The sequence below is a fragment of the Mustela putorius genome, unplaced genomic scaffold (genome assembly GCF_011764305.1).
Source record: "Mustela putorius furo isolate JIRA1106 unplaced genomic scaffold, ASM1176430v1.1 tig00003923_pilon_pilon_pilon, whole genome shotgun sequence".
In the NCBI taxonomy this organism is placed as follows: Eukaryota; Metazoa; Chordata; class Mammalia; order Carnivora; family Mustelidae; genus Mustela; species Mustela putorius.
Genome location: NW_025422068.1, coordinates 10,437,014 through 10,458,226, shown reverse-complemented (window position 1 = coordinate 10,458,226; position 21,213 = coordinate 10,437,014). Strand labels below are relative to the sequence as shown.

The 21,213-nt window shown below is 42.4% G+C and overlaps 1 protein-coding gene across 3 annotated transcripts in view; it reads left to right on the top strand.

The window, feature by feature from the left end:
• Window positions 1-21,213, top strand: part of RNF130 (ring finger protein 130) — a 133,698-nt gene that overhangs the window by 25,363 nt on the left and 87,122 nt on the right. For all 3 annotated transcript variants that reach the window (XM_045069343.1, XM_045069344.1, XM_045069342.1), the window contains exon 2: window positions 6,736-6,930. In XM_045069343.1, coding sequence (XP_044925278.1) covers window positions 6,736-6,930 — 195 coding nt within the window. The remainder of the gene's footprint in view (window positions 1-6,735; window positions 6,931-21,213) is intronic.

The window sequence follows — 21,213 nt, the reverse complement described above, 5'->3', positions numbered from 1 at the left end:
GTGGAAACCTTATTTGGAAAAAATTACATTGAAGAAGTAATTAGATGAAGATCTTGAGACGAGAGCACCTTGCATTAACCAAATGGGCCTTAAATCCAACAGTAAGTGTTCTTAGAGATAGAAGTGAAGGCATGGGCACAGTGGAGAAGGCCACATGCAGACAGAGGCAGAGGTTGGAACAATGCAGCCAGAAGCCAAAGGTCTCCAGGGGCCAGCAGAAGCTGGGAGAGTCAAGCAAGGGTCTTTCCCCTGAAGCTTTTCGGAGGGCACCTGAGCCTGCCAGCACCCTGACTGCAGACATCTGTCCCTCACAACTGAGAGAGAATACATTTCTGTTGTTTAAGCCACCAGGTGTGTAGTGGTTTTTGGTGGGGGTAGCCCTGTGAAACCAATACATATTTTAAGAGCCTGTATTCTTCAGGAAGGAACTAGAGACATTGATGAAATGTAAACTCTTTATCAGGTATGCGTGTTAACATTTTAAGAGTAACCTCTAAAAAAAATAGGACTTGAATATATAAATGGAGGAAAAGAGGGGAATAGAGAAAATGTGATCAGTGCTTTCAGAAGTAGGGACAGATGGAGGAAAGTATAAAGAACTTAGGAATCGCAGGATACAGGAGGACAAAGTGAAATAACGGAAACGGATCCAAGTCTTCCTGTAAGCAGTATGCATTCACTAACCCTGGCGGTTGAGGCTCCGTTTGCAGTCTAATGAAAGAGAGACCCCCAGGCTGCTTCTCAGAGTAGTGATCTGTGCAAAAGTAAATAAGATTAAAGGGAGCCGAGTCTCCTGAAATGGCAGCATCAGTATTTAAAATAACTGTGCTTCCTTCTGATCACATTAAGTAACAAGATCTAGCAGTGGGTCTGATCATCTTGATTACCGGTGTTGGGTAGGGGGAAGGGATGAGAAAATTAGAGGAACCAAGTAGATAGGAGGTTAAGAGAAAAATGGAACTTACAAATGAGTTAATGAGAAATTAAGACAAAAGGAAAGCAGAGCATTTCAACAAGATTAAACAAACACTGAAGATAAATAATGAAAAGATGGTAGATTAAAGTGAAAATGTAGGGGCCTGAGTGGCTCAGTTGGTTAAGCAACTGCCTTCAGCTCAGGTCATGATTCTGGAGTCCCAGGATCGAGTCCTACATTGGGCTCCCTGCTTGGGAGGGAGTCTGCTTCTCCAGCTGCCTCACCCCTCTCATGCTCTCTCTTTCTTTCTCAAATAAATAAATAAAATCTTTTTTAAAAAGTGAAAATGTAGAAATCGTAAGAGTAAGTTATCTGTGGATGTGGATGAAGGGATGAAAGCTAGACATTTAAATCCAGTCACTGAACATTAAAAATTAAGAAACTGGAAACGCAAATAAGGAATTCTGTTTTGTCCTTTGAATCATAAAATTAGAATTTAACAGAGGGAAAATAAGGAAATTCAGGAGAAGAAGCAAGAAACCTAAAGATGAGATTATAATCTCATGTGGAACTAGGGAGCAAAGAGCCAGAACGTACCTGACCAGGGTAACTAGTTAGGCTTATCTTTATTTTTACGTTTTTCATAGGAAGCAGCTGGCAGAACGTCACACTGGTCAGAACACTACCACAGGAAACAGTGGTCTTTGGCATAGACTCTCTGTGTCCGTTTTTGTTCAGTCTCCGTATGTCGTTCTCCCATTTCTCCCTTTGCCTAGAGGTCCAGTGCCTCCTCTGTCCCACACGTACTGGAGGAGATGCTGGGTCTCACGCTCGAAGAGAGACTCCGAGCAAACAGCCAGTTGCTAGGACGGTAAGATGAATGCTAGTGTGTCATCTCAGGGTGCCATGGAAACAGAGCACCCATCTCAGGCTCAGGAGGCCAGGAGGGTGTTCCGGAAGGGAGATTTTAGCAGAATCCTGAGGTTTGAGAGGACGTCAGCAAGGAAACGGGGCTGGGCCTTTCAGAGGGAGGAACCAAGATACCCAGGCTCTGAGAGCGGGAGGCGCCCCAGGGGAGCTGGCTGTGCCCCGGCCCAGCAGGACTCTTCCCTATGGCAGTGGATTGGTGGTTCTCGGGTGCGGGAGGAGACAGGACCCACACAGTAACACCGTGACCGCTACACACTAAATGGGGCACTTGCATTTTCCCACAACGAAGTCTAAGTCAGGTGAACCAAAGTGGGAGTTTCGGGCTGCTTGGGCAAGACAGAGTTAGTTTATTGACTGACATCGTCACTCACAGAACCCTTGAAATATTTACACGCTCCTTGTGCCAGGATATTCTTCCTCTGTTCCCACCGCAGATGGTGTCGTCTTTTCAGAACTTGATTCTCTTACATTGATATAGTGTTGTAATGGGGGTTATGTGTCATCTTACTTGATTGTCACGAGAGTTGAGGAGAAGGGCTTCATCTTTGTCCTCTGTTCTGGTGCTGGTCCCTTCTGCACCCCCTGCTCACTGCCTAGCGATTTTCCAGTGTTCCATCTGAGTTCCAGCCCCCACGAGACCTTTACCGTTGTGTGGCTCTTTTCCTGGGTCTCTAAGCACCCTTCATGTTGTACTAATAACCAGTTTGCTGAGATTTCATTTCTGTGTCCAGCGTTGCTTTCTCAGTACACCTAGAGGTTCCTTGAGACTCAAGACCAAGGTGTTGGGTTGTTGCTAAGCATCTGTGTTCCTTGAGGTGAGGATTCCGTAATTGTTCCTGTCAGTAGTCGTTTGATTCTAATCAAGGAATGAGATTCTCATTACTGTTTCTGGATTCAGCAGGAAAGGCCGTACAGAAAAAAAACAGAAGTTTGGTCTCTCTGCAATACGACATTTTTTCAGGTTTATTTAAGTATAATTCACAAAATTATAAGATACTGTAATGCAGTATTTTATATCATCTGTAATTTCATGTTTTCACAATAACTTCCTTGTTTTTCCTGACATGATAACTAATAAATGCAAAGAAGTCAGAGGTGAAGTCCTTCTCTAGATTTGGCAGGTTTAAAAAAAAAAAAAAGAAGTAAAATGATTTTGAATTTGAGCAAAATTGCTATTGATAAATTTTAATGCTTCTTAATTGCGTAGATATTTGGTGCCATACTGCGTCCTCACTTAATAAATTGCTTCAAGTGTAAGCAACTGGTATTACATTGCAAAGTAGGACCACTGAACCCATTCGTCTTCAGTCCTCTTGGGAAGTTGTGTTAGAGCTGTTCACATTTTCACTGTTCAAGTTATTTTTTAATTACAGGAAGGGATGAATAGATAAAATAAACACATGGCAGTATTAAGTGGTTATGAAAACCTCTTTCTTTTTCCGAATAATGAAACCTCCTTCCTTGAACAGGAACTTGAATATCTTATTCTCCCTTATTATTTCATATTCTTGCTGATATAAATGTTCACAAAGTCCTTTTATGGACTATGACTTGGGTGAATTTTGGGAACAAGGATATTCTTCCGCTCATATAGTCTGTTGTTGGAATTTGTTTGGGTCCTGCAGTTGTGGGTAGAATCTGTTCTTAGTGGGTGGGGATTCCTTAAGAGAATTTTCAAGTTCTCCTTCAGTATGTTTGGTAGATTTTGCTCCATGGTTGCATCCTTTCCTGTGTCTTTTCCGTCTTGGAAATTATGACTGTTATCTTCTAAGAAGAAGATGACACTGTCAGCGCCACAGGGATAGGGTATGAGACGGGAGCAGTAGGTGTTAGGAGCCAGGGATGTGGGGTGGACATGTGCTCTGAGCTGTGGGTGGATTTCACACACATCGATGCAGAAAATCCCCACGGCACCAAACTAGAACACTAGGACCAGATAAGATGAAACCCATAAAACTAAAGGAAAGGGAGTTGATTTTTTTTAAGATTATAAGTGTGTATGTATATATGTATGTATGTTTGTATTGAATGCATGCGAGAAAGCGTTCGGGGAAGGGGCAGAAGGAGAGGGAGAGAGAATCTCAAGCAGACTCCCCGCTGAGCACAGGGCTTAATACCGCAGCCCTGAAACCATGACCTGAGCCAACATTAAGAGCCAGGTGCTCTAACTGAGCCACCCAGGTGCCCCCAAGAGAATTAATTTTTTTAAAGCACTTAAGAGTAGAGGAATTATTGTAGCCTTTTTCACATATATAACTCATGAGGTAAGAATTTTAACTCCGTGTTTGTTAGTAAAAGTTGAAGATGAGATCATTGAGCCCAGGTGGTTGTTCAGCTAGTGAATAATTGATCTAGAGTGTGAGCCCCACGTCTTGCTGATTCCATGACCGTCTTGTTGTTTCCTCCTTATGGCCCTGGGAATATGTGTGAAATCATAGGGAGCACAGGATAAGTTATAAAAAAATGACCATTTTGCTGAAGTATATATATCCTTTTGGGTATTCTTGATTCTGCATGTTCTTCCAGGGTTTGTGCAGCAGTGCGTTACGAAAAATAACAAAACACTTAAACCAGCTCTTTGCTTGCTCTCTATGTATGGTATTGGAGGTTTTTCCAAGACAGGTTATCTAACACATAGCCTAAATGCTTCTATTCTAAAGCAGCATAATTATCTGGGAAACAGATTCCACTGCAAGTGAACAGTCTGTTTGAGGATTTCAAAGTTTCACAATGCCTTCAATGTGTCTTTCAGTAAATAGTTGACTACTGGGGCACCTGGGTGGTTCAGTCATTAAGCGTCTGCCTTAGGCTCAGGTCATGATCCCAGGATCCTGGGATCTAGCCCTGAGAGGGGATTGGGCTTGCTTCTCCCTCTCCTTCTGCCCCTCCCCCAACTTGTGTGTGCATGCACACACGTTCTCTCTCTCCCTCTCAAATAAAATCTTTAAAAATAAACAGAGTAAGGTGGCCTGGGTGACTCAGTTGGTTAGTGACTGCCTTCAGCTCAGGTCATGATCCTGGAGTCCTGAGATCGAGTTCCGCATTGGGCTCCCAACTCCATGGGGAGTCTGCTTCTCCCTCTGACCTTCTCCTTGCTCATGCTCTCTCTCACTGTCTCTCTCTCAAATAAATAAAATATTTTTAAAATGTAAAATATGTTAAAAAATAAAAATAAACAAAAATAATTGACTGCTAAAATTGTGATATAGGCTTTTTTCCCATCCATTTACTTTGATTGAGAAAGGACTAAAGTTTCAGAGTGCAAAAATTGTTTAAGGAAAGGGGTGATATTTGTCAACAATGTAAATCATGACATTGTAAAATTATTTATGTCTCAGTTGTGTCAGGAGACCTCTGATAGCAAATACACTCTCATTATGATCCCTCACTGTGATAATAAGAGAATTTGGGGGGAAATACAGTGTAAATGGGATGATAGATGTACCATTTTTCCCAAGTTAGTTGGCATCTCTACACTGTGTGGTTTAAGTGGTGTGAACGTTTCATTTCTCCGGCTAAGTAGTGTGCTTCCAGGATGTGGAAAGATGTATTTCCCCACTGATGTCACCTTTTCATACAGTCGATTATTAATACTGACTTCATGTTTTCATTATTTATTTGCTTTTACTGTTACTCTCTTACCCTTCCTGCCCCCACCCCCACCCCAGCCAGTGCAAGCCTAGGGCTGTCCTCTGGCACAGAGGCGGATGTCCTCTGGCACAGAGGTGGATGGCGGTCTGCAGACTTCTCCATTGGGATTCTTACCCCCTCACCCTCTGGACCACCCTGGCGGTTCAAGTTCACCTGTTAGAAACATGAGGAGAGGGGGAGAGGGAGGAGCAGCCAGGGCAGAGGTGGGCAGGGCTGTCGTGACCATCTGTGCTGCCTCAGAGAGAGGAGCCTGGCCTTACAAGCTGCTGTGTACTCACCGGTGTCTGGAACAGACTCTCCCCCCAGATCCACAGCAATAGCCGTGTAATCAGGGTCCCCAAGAGAGTGTCCTGGGGTCTGCATGCATGTTGTTAGACAAGTAACAAGTTGTCCTATATATAGTAAAGTTAATATATATATATCTTAATATATATAGTATATATAGTAATATAGTATAGTAATATACTATATATATAGTATAGTATATATAGTATACTATATATATAGGATATAGTAAAGTTAATATATATATATTAATGTGGAATTGTAATTTTTACCAATAAATGTAAATTACAGGAATAATTTGGTTTCTAGTTTCATGTTATTTTAACTATTTGAACTTCCAATACAAGCCAGAACTTACCTTTATAATTTCCTTAGATACTTATGAAGAAATTTGTTCAAACATGCTTGAATTTTAACAAGCCACTTAGTAACTGAAGCAAAGGTTAGTTTGGCTGCCCCATTTACCTCAAGCAAAATCAGTCTCTCTCTGCAGCGTGGGGTTGGGGTGAGACAGGGTGAGAAGAGGGTGGGGGTAGGGTAGGGGTGTGGAGAGAAGAGTAAGTGCCAACGAAAGAGCAGAAGTCACGGGTAGATCACTCAGTCACCTGGGTGTTGGGGGATGAGGGTGTCTCTGTTTGCCCTTTTGTCCCCCTCTCTTCACCAGCCTACACTGGGCATTGTCAGTCTGTTTTTCCTTTGTCAGCCTATGAAGTTAAACAGGATTTTTCACGGTTTTCATTTGCATCACAGGTAACATGTTAATGGAGCCTCTCTCTCCCTGTACAGATGAGGGTTCAGGTTCATGGGTATATTCATAGCTCTGCTGGCAGGGAGCTGCTCAAAGTGCTTTGGATACCACCAGTATTCGGGGAACAGTTGAGCACTTTGATAAAAATTTGATTGATTTTATTTATGTTGAGAAAAATTAATGTTTTTTTTTCTTTTCTGTTTAGTTGCTGATCATCTGGGCTGTGATCCTCAGACACGGTTCTTTGTCCCTCCTAACATCAAACAGTGGATTGCCTTGCTGCAGAGGGGAAATTGCACATTTAAAGAGAAAATATCACGGGCTGCTTTCCACAATGCAGTTGCCGTAGTCATCTACAATAACAAATCCAAAGAGGAGCCTGTCACCATGACTCATCCAGGTAAACAGAACAAGGGGGGTTGTAAATTTTGTTGTTCCTTCTAGAAATTAGTGCTCTGTAGGTAAGCATTCTACCACCGTGAAACCACATCATTTACAACATAATTCTATGATTATATTCATTTTTTAATATTCATTTTTGATATTACCATTCATTTCTTGAGATGCATGTCTTTTTCCTTTAGTTGAATTTGTTTCTTAAATAATGATTTTGAGAGTCTGTAAAACTTGCACTTACTAAATAACTGGCTGTGATGAAATCCTTAGTCATTTTGCATTTCTACATTTCACTTAATAACTTTGCAAAATGACATGTTCCATTGAGAATCATTCATCTAGGTTACGGACTCTGAAGGATTACCTCTTCGAGGAGGATGCTTTTTATCTTATCAGGATAAATGTCTAAAGGGACTCAGTAGTAACTGTCTTCATTTCTTGTGGGAGCATTTGAGACTATCTCTAATTTAACTGCTTTAGTAACAAGAGTTGCAATTTATTGAGCACTTACTATATATATGCCAGACACTGAACTGCAAGGGGTTTGGGGGGGGGTGTTTTTTTAACAGACTTTATTCTTCAGAGCAGTTTTATGCTCCCAGCAAAGCTCCCAGAAAGCTATACGGAGATTTCCCCTATAGCCCCACACAGGAAGGGCCTCCCTCACTATCGGCCTCCCCGTCTGGAGCCGTGCATGCGTTACAGGTAGTGAACCTACAGCGATGACTTCTAATCACTCACGGTCCATAGTTTACTTGGAAGGTCACTACTGCTATGGAGCATTTTAAGGGTTTGGACAGATTTGTACCCACTGTGATGGTATCATACCGATTATGTTCACTGCCCTAAACATCCTCAGCACTCTGCCTATCCATCCCTTCCCCGATCCCTCCCATTTCTCCACCCCTTGGCAACCACTGATAAATTTTTTTTACTGTTTCCATAGTTTTGCCTTTTCCAGAATGTCCTGTAGTTGGAATCATAACAGCGTCTAGCCTGTGCATACCGACTTCTTTCAGTTTGTAGCATACATTTAGATTACCTCCCTGTCTTTTCATGGCTTGATGGTGCATTTCTTGTAAGTGCTGAACAGTGCTCCATTTTCCAGATGTACCGCAGTTTATCTGTCACCTACTGAAGGACATCTTGCTTACTTCCGAGTTTTGGCAATTATGAATTAAGCTGCTGTAAACATTCGTGTGCAGGTTTTTGTCTAGATGTTTTGTTTAGTTTTCAGATCCTCTGGGTGCGTGATTACTGAGTTACGTGGTTAGCGCGCGTTTCATTTTATAAACTGCCAGACCATCCTCCCCAGCGGCTGTACCGTTTTGCGGGTCCACCAGCAATAAATGAGAGTTTCTCTTGTCCCACATCATCGCAAGCTCTGCTGCCATCTGTATTCTGGATTGTGGCCATTCTAATGAGTTGTTTTAATTTGTGTTTCCCTGCTGACATGATGTGGCACTTTTTAATCCATGTTTTCATCATCCTTGCCGTAGCTGTACATGGTATAGGCACTCCCATCTTCTAGAACCAGGAGAGTGCAGCAAGAGTCAGACCAGCGGGTTTGCCAGTAGTCTGTCATCTCCCAGAATTGAAACCTAGATAAAGCTAAGTCTGTGTTCATAAAGGTTTTAAAGTTTAATGTCGTATTTAAAGAATGTTAGACACAATCAGTTTTAGACAGTAATCTTGCAGAGGCATCTGCACCCCAATTGAGGGTCACCTTTTGTGTCTATTTTGATAGAGTAATGAGATGGATTTCAATTTTATTGTTCTGTGACTTGTTTTGTTCCTTTCAAATTAAGCCTTTTAGAATAAAACTGTATTTTTTCTAGTTGCAAAAGTAGTAACACATACTCACTGTAGAAAAGATGAAACAATAGTAAAACACAATAAGAGAGAGTGAGTGATCTTCACTATCCAGAGATCACTGGAGTCCTGTAGCTTTTAATTTCTTCAGGGAAACCACAGGGAGATAAAGGAACAGCCTTTTCAGCTGGCCATCTGTGTGGGAACACTGGAGCGGAGACTTGGGGCTTTTCTGCTCTAGGTCTCAGAGCAGCTGCTAATTTGTTCTCCTCGGCTGTTTTAGAGCAAAGAGAAACTATTTGAAGTTTTGGACCTGATCATTCCATACTTATTTCTTTTTACTGAAAGCATGAAGAAACCTGGAGAGGGAGAAATTCATTTGAGCAAAATGTATTTTTTTTTTCCTGGTGGTGGTATTTTATATACATAAAGTTGCAAAGAAGTAGCTAGAATGAGTCTTTTTAATATGAGAAGATCTGGAGATTATAAGAGAGGAAATTGATTTTTTTTTTTTTTTAAGATTTTGTTTGTTTATTTGACAGAGAGAGACCACGAGTAGGCAGAGAGGTAGGCAGGGAGGGTTGGGGGGGAAGGAGGCTCCCTGCTGAGCAGAGAGCCCGACCTGGGGCTCGATCCAGGACCCTGGGATTATGACCTGAGCTGAAGGCAGAGCCACCCAGGCGCCCCAGAAATTGATTTTATTTATGATTTTTGTTTTAAAAAGGTTGGAAGCCTCTGTAAATAATCACAGATCTCCCCTCATCTGTGTTCCTTAAAACGTTAGTTTATTCAAGTATTTTCAAAGATGACCCATGACTGAAAAAAGGTAAGTGGTGAAATAAGCTTAGGAAAATGCTTGAAATGTAGTCCACTCTCAGAGGTTCCTGAGAGAACACACTAAGATCTCTGAGAGTCTTAGGGTTAAGAACTTGTCCTACGTATATTAACCTGTGGTTTCCCAAATTTATTTAACCACGTACCCCTTTCATCACAGGTTAGTGTGGAGCAGCACGAGGAAGGATCTTTAGGGCCAGAGTTTGAGGATCTAGTGTTAGGAAGTGGGACGTGGTAAGGCAAATGGAATCAAAGCAGACATGAGAGCAATGAGAAATGGCTTTATGCTGTAATTAGACACAGAAAAAATTAGAGTAATCTGGGAAACTAAATTGGTACAGTACTTTGGAGAGAAATTTGGCATTGTGTGATATCGCTAAAGAACTGCTACATTGTGATCTGGGAATTCCTTCCCTGTATACCTCCTCCAGAGTACTTTCCAGACTTTACTGTGCATACAGGTTACCTGGGCATTTTTGTTAAAATGCAGACTCTGATTCAGCATATCTGGGGTACAGCCTGAGATTTTGTATTTTTAACAAATTCCCAGCTGATGCTAATGCCTCTAGTCCACACCTCTTGCTTTGAGAACAAGGAAGACAGGAAACCTAGGTTTTAGTCCCAGCTTTTCCACTGACTTGCTGGGTGACACAGGATGAGTTGCGTCCTGTCTGGGAAGGCCTCTCGTGACTCTAAACCCAGGTTCTGTGAAGGCCTTGAATCCCCGTCACGGAGGACAATCGTTTGCCGTCTTATGAGTTCTCCCACTTTCTGCCTTGGACCGTGTGGGAGCCAGTGGGGAGATTTCATGTATTTACACAAGCACCGGGGGCCCCTCCCTGTCGTCCTCCAGACCCTTGTTACTCTTGCCTGTGTGCATGAGAAGCATACGAGAGTGTTCGTGGCAGTGTTATGTAACAGCATTTATTGGAAACATGTAGATGTCCCTCACAGGAGAATGGAGGGATTGTGGCATGTTTATAGAGTGGTTAACTGTCAATGAGTTAAAGCCACACGTATTTATATGACTAAATCTGAAAAACATAATAACGAGCATAAAAGAGTAAGTTGTAGAAGAATACGTACAAATAACATAAAAATGAATGTGCATTTCAAAATGCACAACTGTAGCTGCCATGTATAGATAGATATGAATAAAATAGCAGAAGTACAAATTAGATGAACAAATATCAAGTTTTGGGATAATGGGTCTTTCTGGAAAGGGGATTTTTTGAGGGGCGGCAAATTTAGGATCAGGGGGAAGTATATGAGGAGGTTCAGATGAGCCCATCATGTGTCACTTCTTAAGCTGAGGGTTGAGTACATAGATGTTCATTATATTCTCTCTTATTCTTGAGCTTTGAAATATTTCAAAGTAAAAATCGTAAGAATAACTGTAAAGGACTAAAAGTAAGCAGAAGAATTGGCCTTTCTGACTATGACCAAGTAAGGAGATCACCGGATTTTCTTTTCAGAAGAAAATGACTCTAAAACTGGGCAAAACTGACAAAGCAGCCCCTTCAGTGTTCTGGAAATCAACCAGAGGCATATAACAATCTGAGGCTCATTGATGTTTTGAACAGCTGCCAGAGTTTGGGTGGGAACAATGGGAAGCTGTGGTGTTTGGCCTGGGGCTGCTTCCCACACTCCCCAAGCTATGTCGCTGGGGGTTTCTGCTAGGGCAGGGCGGGTGGCAAGGACAGAGGGCTAGCCCAGCAGTGACAAAAGGGTGGATGACACCATGCCCAACACTGTTGTCTCTGGAAGTGACGTCTTGGGGACAGGCAGGTGGAGGAAGGTCAGTGTCTATCTCTCCCAGCCCAGAGTTGCTGCCAAGTATGTTCTTGTCAAGTATGCTCCATGATTTCGGAGCTGAAGCTGTTTACATTCCTGGACAACCTTGAGACTATGCGCCTGCAGGTAGGAGAGAGGACTGGCAGGAGTAAACCAGACAGGACTGGAAGTGGCCACGGCTTTGAACACTCTTCTCTCCCTACACCCAGATCCATTAGCAGATGGTATCAGCCTTACTGATTTGAGATATTTGAGCACCCGTGTCCAGTAACTGGCTGACAGCTAGTCTTGGAAGAATATTAAATAGAAACTGAGCAGAGACATCAGTGACTGCACACCACAGAGGAAGCCGACTTCACAGGTCTAACCTGGCCATGCTACTGAACAAAGCAGGCAAACAGACAAGGCAACAGCAGCAACCTTAAGGGAAAAAAAAGATCAGAATGCAGAGTTGAGACATTTTATTGTTCAAAAGGTTTGATTTTCAACAAAAGATGACAAGCTATGCAAAGAAATACGAAAGAGTGACTCATACTCAAGAAAGAATCTGCAAGGGCACCTGGGTGGCTCAGTTGGTTAAGCATCCGATTCTTGATCTCAGCTCAAGATCTCAGGGTCGTAAGTTCGAGCCCCTCATTGGGCTCTGCACCAGGCACGGAGCCTATTTAGAAAATAAGTAAAGGAAAAAGTCAGCAGAAGCTGCTTCTGAATATTCTCAGATGCTGAATTTAGCAGAGAAAGAATTCAAAGGAATTAACATACATTTGGAGAACTGAAAGAAATGATATTTAAAGAATTAAAAAGAAAAATATGACAATAGTGAATGGCACCAGAAGCCAACACATAGAGATTCTCAATAAAGGATAGCAAAATTATGGAAAAGAGCCACATGGAAATCATGGAGTTGAAGAGTACAATATTGGGAATGAAAAACATCATTTGAGGACTTGAATAGCAGATTCAAAACAACCGAAGAATCTGTTAGCTTGGAGATAGAGCAATAGAAATTATCACTCAGTAGAACATGTTAAGAAAAAAAAAAGCCTGAAGAAAATGAACAGAGCCTCTGAGGCCTGTGGGACACTGTCACATTCCAGAGGACCCAGAGTGGCAGAAAAACTATTCCAAGAAATAATAGCTGACAACTTTCCAAATTAGATGCTTTGTAGAAATTAATCAGGTAATCCTAAAAATCAAAGTACCTGGATAGCCCAAAGAATTTTGAGAAAGTGCAACCATGTCGGAAGACTTCAGTAATCAGGATGTGTGGCATTGGTGTAAGGATGGGCCCGTAGACTGATGGGTCAGAACTGAGAGTCTACAAATAAACTTTAATGCTCAGTTGATTTTCAGCAAAGGCGCCGTGGCCTTTCTGTGGGGAAAAGATAGTCTTTTCAACAAGTAGTCCCAGAAGGGTTGTTCTCCAGATGCAAAAGACAAAAAAGGATGAAGACCCTTACCTTCCAATGTATAAGAATGACTTCCCAGTAGATAATAGACAAAATGTAAGAAGTAAAGCCACATAAATTTCTAGAAGAAATCATAGGAGAAAGCCTTTGTCATTTAGGACAGAAAGTTCTTACTCCAAAACACTATCCATAAAAGACAAGAACAGTGTTAGTCATAAGAAGTGAAATACCTTGTTATTCAGAAGAAAAAAAAATTGAAGAAAAAATAAAAAATAAAAAATAAATTGGCAGTAATAAGACAATTTTATAATGGGCAGAGGATGTAATAATTTAACATTTCATCAATTATTAGAAAATAGTTGAAACAATGAGATATTATTTCATACTCACTAGAATGACTACAATAAAAAAAGTCAGATATGACCGTGTTTTGTTGAGGATGTGAGTAAACTGAAACCCTTGTGCACTGTTGGTAGGAATGTGAAATAATACAACCAATTTGGAAAACAGGCAGGGTTTTTTTTAAGTGACACACAAATTTACCATATTTACTGCTTCCGGGAATCTACCTAAGAGAAATGAAAACAGTGAGATGTCCACATGAAAACTTGTGCATGAATACTCATTGCATTATATACAGAAGTCTAAATGATGGTAACAGCACGAGTGTCCATCAGCCAGCCAGTGGAAAAACAACACGGCGTAGCTGCAGGACGGAACACAGTTCAGCAATTACACGGAGTTGACCGCTGGCACCTGCAGCAACACGGATAGACCTCCGAAAGCCTTATGCCCGCGGGAAGCCCGGAGTTAGAAACATCTGTGAATGGCACAATTTCTAGGTCTAGGGAAGTCCCACTCGTAGAGACACGAGGCAGGTTAGTGCCTGTACAGGCTGGGGGCTGGGTGTGCAGACCATCCACTTGCGGGCACAACAGAACTTTAGGGGGTAATGAAAACATTCTAAAGACTGGCTGGTGGTGGTTGCACACCCCCTGTGAATTTACCCAAATCATTGAATTTACATTTCTAGAAAGTTATGGCATGTAAAGTAACACTTCTTTAAACTTGTTCAAAAGTGGGATCTGGGACGTCCAACTGGCTCAGTCGGTGCAGCATGTGACTCTTGATCTTGGGGTCATGAATGTGAGCCCCATGTTGGGTGTAGAGATGACTTTTTTTAATATGGTACAGGCTAACGGTCAAAAGCAACACAAAAATTCTTAAACTGGAAGCTTTGTTTGAGCTGTACGCCTCTAAGTATTCTTACTTTGACTTTGAGACACTCATATATATCTCTTGTGACTTTGGTTCTCATTTTCAGTGTTCAGGGTGGAATGTTACAGGCCAGATAAAGATAGAATGATGAGCCAAGGGCACCTGGGTGACTCAGTGGGTTGGGCCTCTGTCTTCAGCTCAGGTCATGATCTCAGAGTCCTGGGATGGAGTCTCACGTTGGACTCCCTGCTCGGCAGGGAGCCTGCTTCCCCTCTCTCTCTGCCTACTTATGATCTCTATCTCTCTGTCAAATAAATAAATAAAAATCTTTTAAAAAAATAAATAAAATGTGAGCCAAAAAAAGTAAAAATAAAGACAATCACTTTGCTTTACAAGGAGTAGAGACATGCTAAGTGCCTGTGTGTGAGACAGAAAGATTACTTCTCAAGTTGTGACCTTAACACAGAGGTTAAATATTTCAGAGTTACGAATTCTCTATCTGAACCAAACTGCTCTAGGATGATGCGGTTTATTTTATGTACATTGTGTAACTGGGGAGTTACACAGATTATTTAAATGAAAGCATGGATGTATTGTTAACAAAAGCAGTGGAAATAAATCCATTCACTGAAAAGATTTCTGAAGTATACTTTATTTTAAAGATTTTATTTATTTATTTGACAGAGAGAGATCACAAGTAGACAGGCAGGCAGAGAGAGAGAGGCGGGGGGGGTGGGGTGGGGGAAGCAGGCTCCCTGCCAAGCAGAGAGCCCAATGCGGGACTCGATCCCAGGACCCCAAGATCATGACCCAAGCCGAAGGCAGCGGCTTAACCCACTGAGCCACCCAGGCGCCCCTAATTTTTTTTACTTTTAATTAGAGAAAAATTAAAATGCCATTTTGTTTGGGGATTTGTGGATTCTGCTTAAATAGGCTCATTTTAGGGTATGAAAGGGTCTTGGTTGTTTCTTGATAGGAGAACTTTTGCCCTTTCTTCTTTGAACCCCTGAGCTATTGTTCACGTGCTGTTTTCCAAGCAGAATTCTGTCTTGGTGTCAGTCCGTTCTCCATGGCATTGCACCTGTTAACATATTCCTCACCCCAGAAAAGTGTCATGAAATATTTTGTCTGGCTCACAGATCTGTACTTCCAAAGCAGTCCCACTGTCTTCTACTTTCTTCACCTTTCAGAATCATATTTAAGGGTCTATCACTGACCTGTAATTCGCCACAGGATTCTGCATCATCTTTTTAGTTACAAAAGCAAAATTAAAACTCTGTCAGATCACAGGGTGCCTCTAAAATAGCAAAGAGTTTGGCATTGACAGTCACAAGGCTGGAACTGGAATCCCAGACCCAGTGATGACTAGCCTTAGGACTTTAGGTGAAGGAGTCTTTGAACCATCGTCCTCCTTTGTACAACATCAAGGGCGGCTGCCTAATCCCCTAATAGGATGATTGTGACTTTATTGAGGTAATGAATTTGTTAAAGTGTGCAGTTGTTATTTATTCTTCTTGAGCACTACCTCATTTATAATTATGGAATCAATGTACTTATTTCTCTAACTTTAAGACTAGTACTTTTTTTTTAATGCCCAAGTCTACTTTTTCTTTGTTCTTCTGGCCTTTCTTCCCTATGACATAATTGTTTCAAACACATTTGGTGCAAAATAGTTCATCCACAGATACTAAATTACATTTGCTCTTGCCAAGCGTTCTGTGAGCGACCCTTTAGGGCTCTACAGAAGAAGTAAGTGTATGCAGGTGCAGGTCCTTAAGGAACATTTACTCCAATAGGGAGACACATGCGTGCAATAATTGGGACCACTGAGCGCTGACTTAGGAGGACAGGCCTCAGTATTACCAAGAACAAGTTCCTGACTCTGAAGGCTGGCAGGAACCAATCAGAGGACTTTAGAGAGGAGGCTTTCATTGTGCTAGGCCCTGCTTGGTTGTCGGTATTGGACCAGAGAAGACCCCCTCTGTGGGGGACCCGCGTGAGTCAGAGACCTGCCTGGAGGGGCAGGCAGAGGGATTTGGCAGGACAGCAAGCAGAGAGATTTGGCTTCTATATGCTAATTCATGAACAGATATTTTTTGATCTCCTGTCAGGTCTCCAGGTGTACAAGACCCACGTGAGAGCTGCTGCTTTCGTGGAGTTATGATCAGACAGAGAAGAAAAACATTGAATCAGAGAGGATAATTACAAGAAGTCATTATAAGGCCAACGTAGTTCTGCACAGTCAGAGAGGGCTATCCTGAGGAGGCAATATTTAAATGAGAATTCACAAGTTGAGAAGAGTCTTCTAGGCAGGAGAACCCTCAGGGGAGAAGCTCAGAAGTGGGAAAAAGCAACGTGAAAGCCATTTTAGATACTGGGGGGAAGGTTGGGTAAGAGGGTGGACGGGGGCATAGTAAATTCAACTTCAGGGCTTCTTCCTCACAGCAGCTGTGTGCCAAGGCAGGGACTAGTCATTAGAATTTAGGATTTAGGATTTGCAAGCCGTGGGAGGCATAGTCCTTGGTGAGACTCAGTGGCCACCTTGGTTGTGGTGCTGCGCTGGGGCTCAGTGTGCAGGGTCGCATGCCTGCCTCAGCCAACACACTGGGCAGCTGAGCCGCTCTGCTCCGTAGCTGGCTGCTGCTCTTAAGCAGCTGGGAGGTTGTTCCTGGCTTCTCTGCCCTCCCAGTGTGGGCTTGGGAGACCCATCAGGAAGCATTGGGTGGGGGTGTACAGGGAACGAGCAGTGGCCAAGCAGGCCCTACACAGTGTGGGCTCCCCTTACCCCTCCCCAGGTGAAGAACCTGGGAGCAGGGAGGCCCTGGGACACTGTCCATGATCAGGGTCAGGGAGATGCTGTTTCAGCCGAGCCAAGTGACACTAGATGGAGGTCTAGTAGCCTCTGGGGATGGGGTGAGCTTAGACAGCACTGGCCCAGCACACACACAGGGTCTCAACCCTCTTCTGGCCCCCATCTTTCCAGCAGAGCAGTCTTCAACATGCCATAAGTCTCTGCTCTTCTGGCTGTGCTTGTGCTCCAGAGGGAGTCCTTCTGCACTGAGACACACTTGCTGACCTGCCACATTCGTGTGCTGCTGCTGCCCCATCCCTCCGCAGAGCCCCTTCTGTCCCTGTTGTCCACGTAAGGTGCAAGGACACTTGCCTCCGAGTAACAGCCTATAACTCATAATCTCAAGGAGTGGACCCGAAGATCCGTGTCTCAGCCTTCCCAGGCTGGCCTGTCAGTTCAGCCCACCCTCCATTCAGTCAAGAAACCTTAGATCAGTACCTCTCTGTGCATTGCAATGGGAACTACCATGAGTTGGTAAGAGTCCAAAAAACCAACCCCAGGAGACCTGAGTACCCCCTCAGTCCATTTACCATCCTGGGTCTCTGCAGTCTCCAGAGCGTCTTGTTGAACCTCCCTGATGGTGTTCTCCTGTTAGCTTGGTACTTGCACACTTGACTGGCAGAAGGGGAAAAGGACTGCAGGCTTCTTTATGTGAAAGCATGTATCTTGCTGTTCTCTGCAGTGGTCAGCAGAATGCTGTGAGCAAAATAAGTGTGCACTGCACTGAAATGACTTCATGAAGATACTTAGTTTTATTGAGCTTTCCTTCCACTTAAGGACAGAGTTTATAACTGACCTAAAAATTACACATTGTTAAATATAAATATTTTGTTTTCTTGCTTTGTCAACGATGTTCCAAGAGCTTGCCCGTGTTTGTTCTACTGAATGCCCTTCATCGGGTGCCTGAAGGACATCTTTCCCAGTGCAGTGTCCGTGACATCATTGACAGGAAGGATAGCTCAATTTGTGGTTTTATTCGTTACCTCTAGTTAGAGAATGAGTTCTTTGTAATGTAGTTAGCGGATGTGTGGTAGTATAAAAGGGAAGTTATGGGCTCTTGGATAGTTTAAAATGTACGTTTGTCTGAAAGTTAAAGGATTTATTTTCTTGGACTTTAAAAATTTATATAGGCTTTACTGTTACTGTTTATCAGTCTTCCATTGTGTCAAACCATTGTCAAGTTGGAAATCTCTTACGGTTTTATCTGTGGACAGTCTTTCCGTTGTTAGTAGAAAAATGTAATTTAGATAAAGATGCAACCAAATAGTAATGTTGCTTTTCAGTCTTGGTATTATCCAGCATTATCAGGTGCTTCTTACTGTTCCTTTGGCTGCTTGCAAAGAATTACTTGAATGGCCCTTTAACTTCTTTTTCCCATCCTACTCCTTAAAGAAAAAAACCACTTCTGTAGCTCTATATTTACTATTGAGCAATAAATAGAAAAATATCACTTTGTACAGTATAGAAAATATACTTTGTGAATATAAAAAATCATTTTATGAAAGCAAGTAAAGATAAATCATAAACATACTGCAAAATATCTTTAAATATCAGTAATTTGGGCTCCTTGGTGTAAGTCTAGTATCTTTATCCTTTAAAAAAACCATCACAAAAATAGAGTCACACTGTTGTTATAGCACTTAAAGTTTTTTTTGTTCTAATTGAATATGGATTTAATTGCCTCAGAAAAGATGGAGCCTACAGTTTAAATGTACTGCTGTGATAGGAAAGAAGAGTTTGTGTGTATCTCTTTGCCTAAGTTGCAAATAATTCTCTTTTATCTTCCATGCAATCCAGTTTTAGAAAATGTGGAATTATTAAAAAAAAAAATCTAAAACTGAAACACTTAATGGGATAGAGGAGAAAACTCAGAAATAAACCTACAACTGTATGGTCAATTAATCTTTGACAAAGCAGAGAAGAATATCCAATGGGAAAAAGACCGTCTCTTCAACAAACAGCATTGGGAAAACTGGACAGCCACATGCAGAAGAGAAAGTGGACCACGTTCCTATACTACAGACAAACATAAATTCAAAAAAGATACAGAAGACCTAAACGTGAGACCTAAAACCATAAAAATCCTAGAGGATGATACAGGCAGTAACCTCTTTGACTTTGGCTGTGGCATCTTCTTTCTAGATATTTCTCCTGAGGCAAGGGAAGCAAAAACAAAAATAAAGGATTCAGTCTTCATTAGAGTAAAAACCTTATGCACAGAGAGGGAAATAATCAACAAAACTAAAAGGTAGCCTACGGAATGGGAGAAGATATTTGCAAACCACATATCCGGTAAAGAACTAGTATCCAAAATACTATAAAGAACTTATCAAACTCCACACCTGAAAAACAATCCAATTAAAAAGTGGGCAGAAGACATGAACAGCCATCTCTCTGAAGAAGACATCCAGATGGGCAACAGACACATGAAAAGATGTTCATCATCAACCATCATCAGGGAAATGAAATTCAAAACCACAGTGATATCCCCTCACACCTCTCAGAATGGCTAAAATCAGGAACACAAAAACAACGGGTGTTGATGAGGATATGGAAAGAAAGGAAACTCGTGCACTGTTTGTAACAATGCAAACCAGTGCAGCTACTGTGGAAAACAGTATGAGGTCTCCTCAAAAACTTAAAAATAGACCTACCTTATGCCCCAGTAATCACACTACTGGGTACTTACCAAAGAATACAAGAACACTAATTCTAAGGGATACAGGCACCCCTATGTTTATAGCAGGATTATTTCTGATAGCCAAGATAGGGAAGCAACCCAGTGTCCACTGACTGATGAACGGATAAAGAAGATGGGGGGGGGTGTTTACAATCAAATATTACGAAGCCATCACAAAGGATGAAATCTTGCCATTATCGACAACATGGACGAAACTAGAGAGTATACCGCTAAGCAAAATGAGTCAGAGAAGGACAATGTGGAATTTAAGAATCAAACAAGCAAAGGGGGAGAAAAGAGACAAACCAAGACACAGACTGTTAACTGTAGAGAACAAGCTGATGGTCACCAGAGGGGCAGGGGTGGGGGAATGGGGGAAATGGGTGATGGGAATTAAAGAGGGCATTTATGGTGAGCACTGGGTATTGTGTGGAATTCTTGAAGCACTGTTTTGTACACCTGAAACTAATATAACACTGTATGTTTACTGGAATTAAAAACTTCACAAAAATAAAACGGAAACACTTAAGCCATAGTTTTTTAAAACTAAAAATTGCTTATAAAAAATAACTGCTGATGTTTCTGTTCAAAAACCATCCCAGAAGCTCTGATGTTTTCCTTTGTGTCCCTGAATCTTAATTGAAGTGGAAGCGAAGAGCCCGTCCATCTGCCAGAGACTTGAGACAGTCTGTCCACTCGCCTTCCTGTCTAACTCTGACCTTGCGGGCTCTGTCTCCTGAGTGGGTTGCTTGAACTCCCCACTTGGTTTGCCTTTTTATCTTCCTTGTGCTTATCTTTCCCTCACCAGCAGCAGAGGGTGGAAGAAGCCAAAATAACATAAAGGATCAGCAGAAGTTTAGAATACTGGCTTCAGAAGCAGGTCAGTAGTTGACAGGATGGAAGACACGTTTTACTTGGTAGCTTTCGGCATGTTGACAGGCAGGGCTGCTAGGGAAGGCGGCGTGGGAGACCTGATGGGGAGGCCTCACAGCACCCCACACTTGTGGTTTGTCAGAGCGTGGGGCCCTGGGGAGACAAGACATTGCCTGTCCTGCAGGACTGTCCTCTGCATTGTCCTCCCAGGCCTGTGCCTACAAAGCCTAGTGACGGATTCTCCACGTGCACAGCCACGTACAGTCCTTCCCCAGAGTCTCAGATAGACGCACCCTGAGAGGCCTTTTCTGCCCCACTGAGCCCCACTGTCCCCTTCCAGGTCCGGGGTACCCATAGAGGAGGAATGTGGAGGGGTCCCTTGTATATGGCAGTGGGGCAGGAAGGGGGAGGTCATGGGAATGGCAAAATGATGACAGGAAGGCCATGGGCTTATAGACCAGCCCACAGAGTAGCACTTCCTGTGTGGTTTGTAACTCCTGCTAGTTCCACATTCCCTGTCAACCTAGGCCGACTTTTTCATTGTTTCTCCCAGTGCAGATCTGCTGGGTGTGAGTTCTTGCATCACTCGTCTGTGAAGATGTCTTTTTTCTGCCATTGTTTTTCAAGGACGTTGATATAGAATTCTGAGCTGATGACGCTTTCAGCACTTTAAAAAAAAGTGTTTACTTTGTTTTCCAGCCTCCATTCTTCCTGATGAAAGAATGTTCTCTTTTATGTAATGTCTTTTTTTTTAATAAATTCTATTTTTTTTTAGAACAGCATTACAGGCAATTGCAAAGACAGTATAAAGAATGC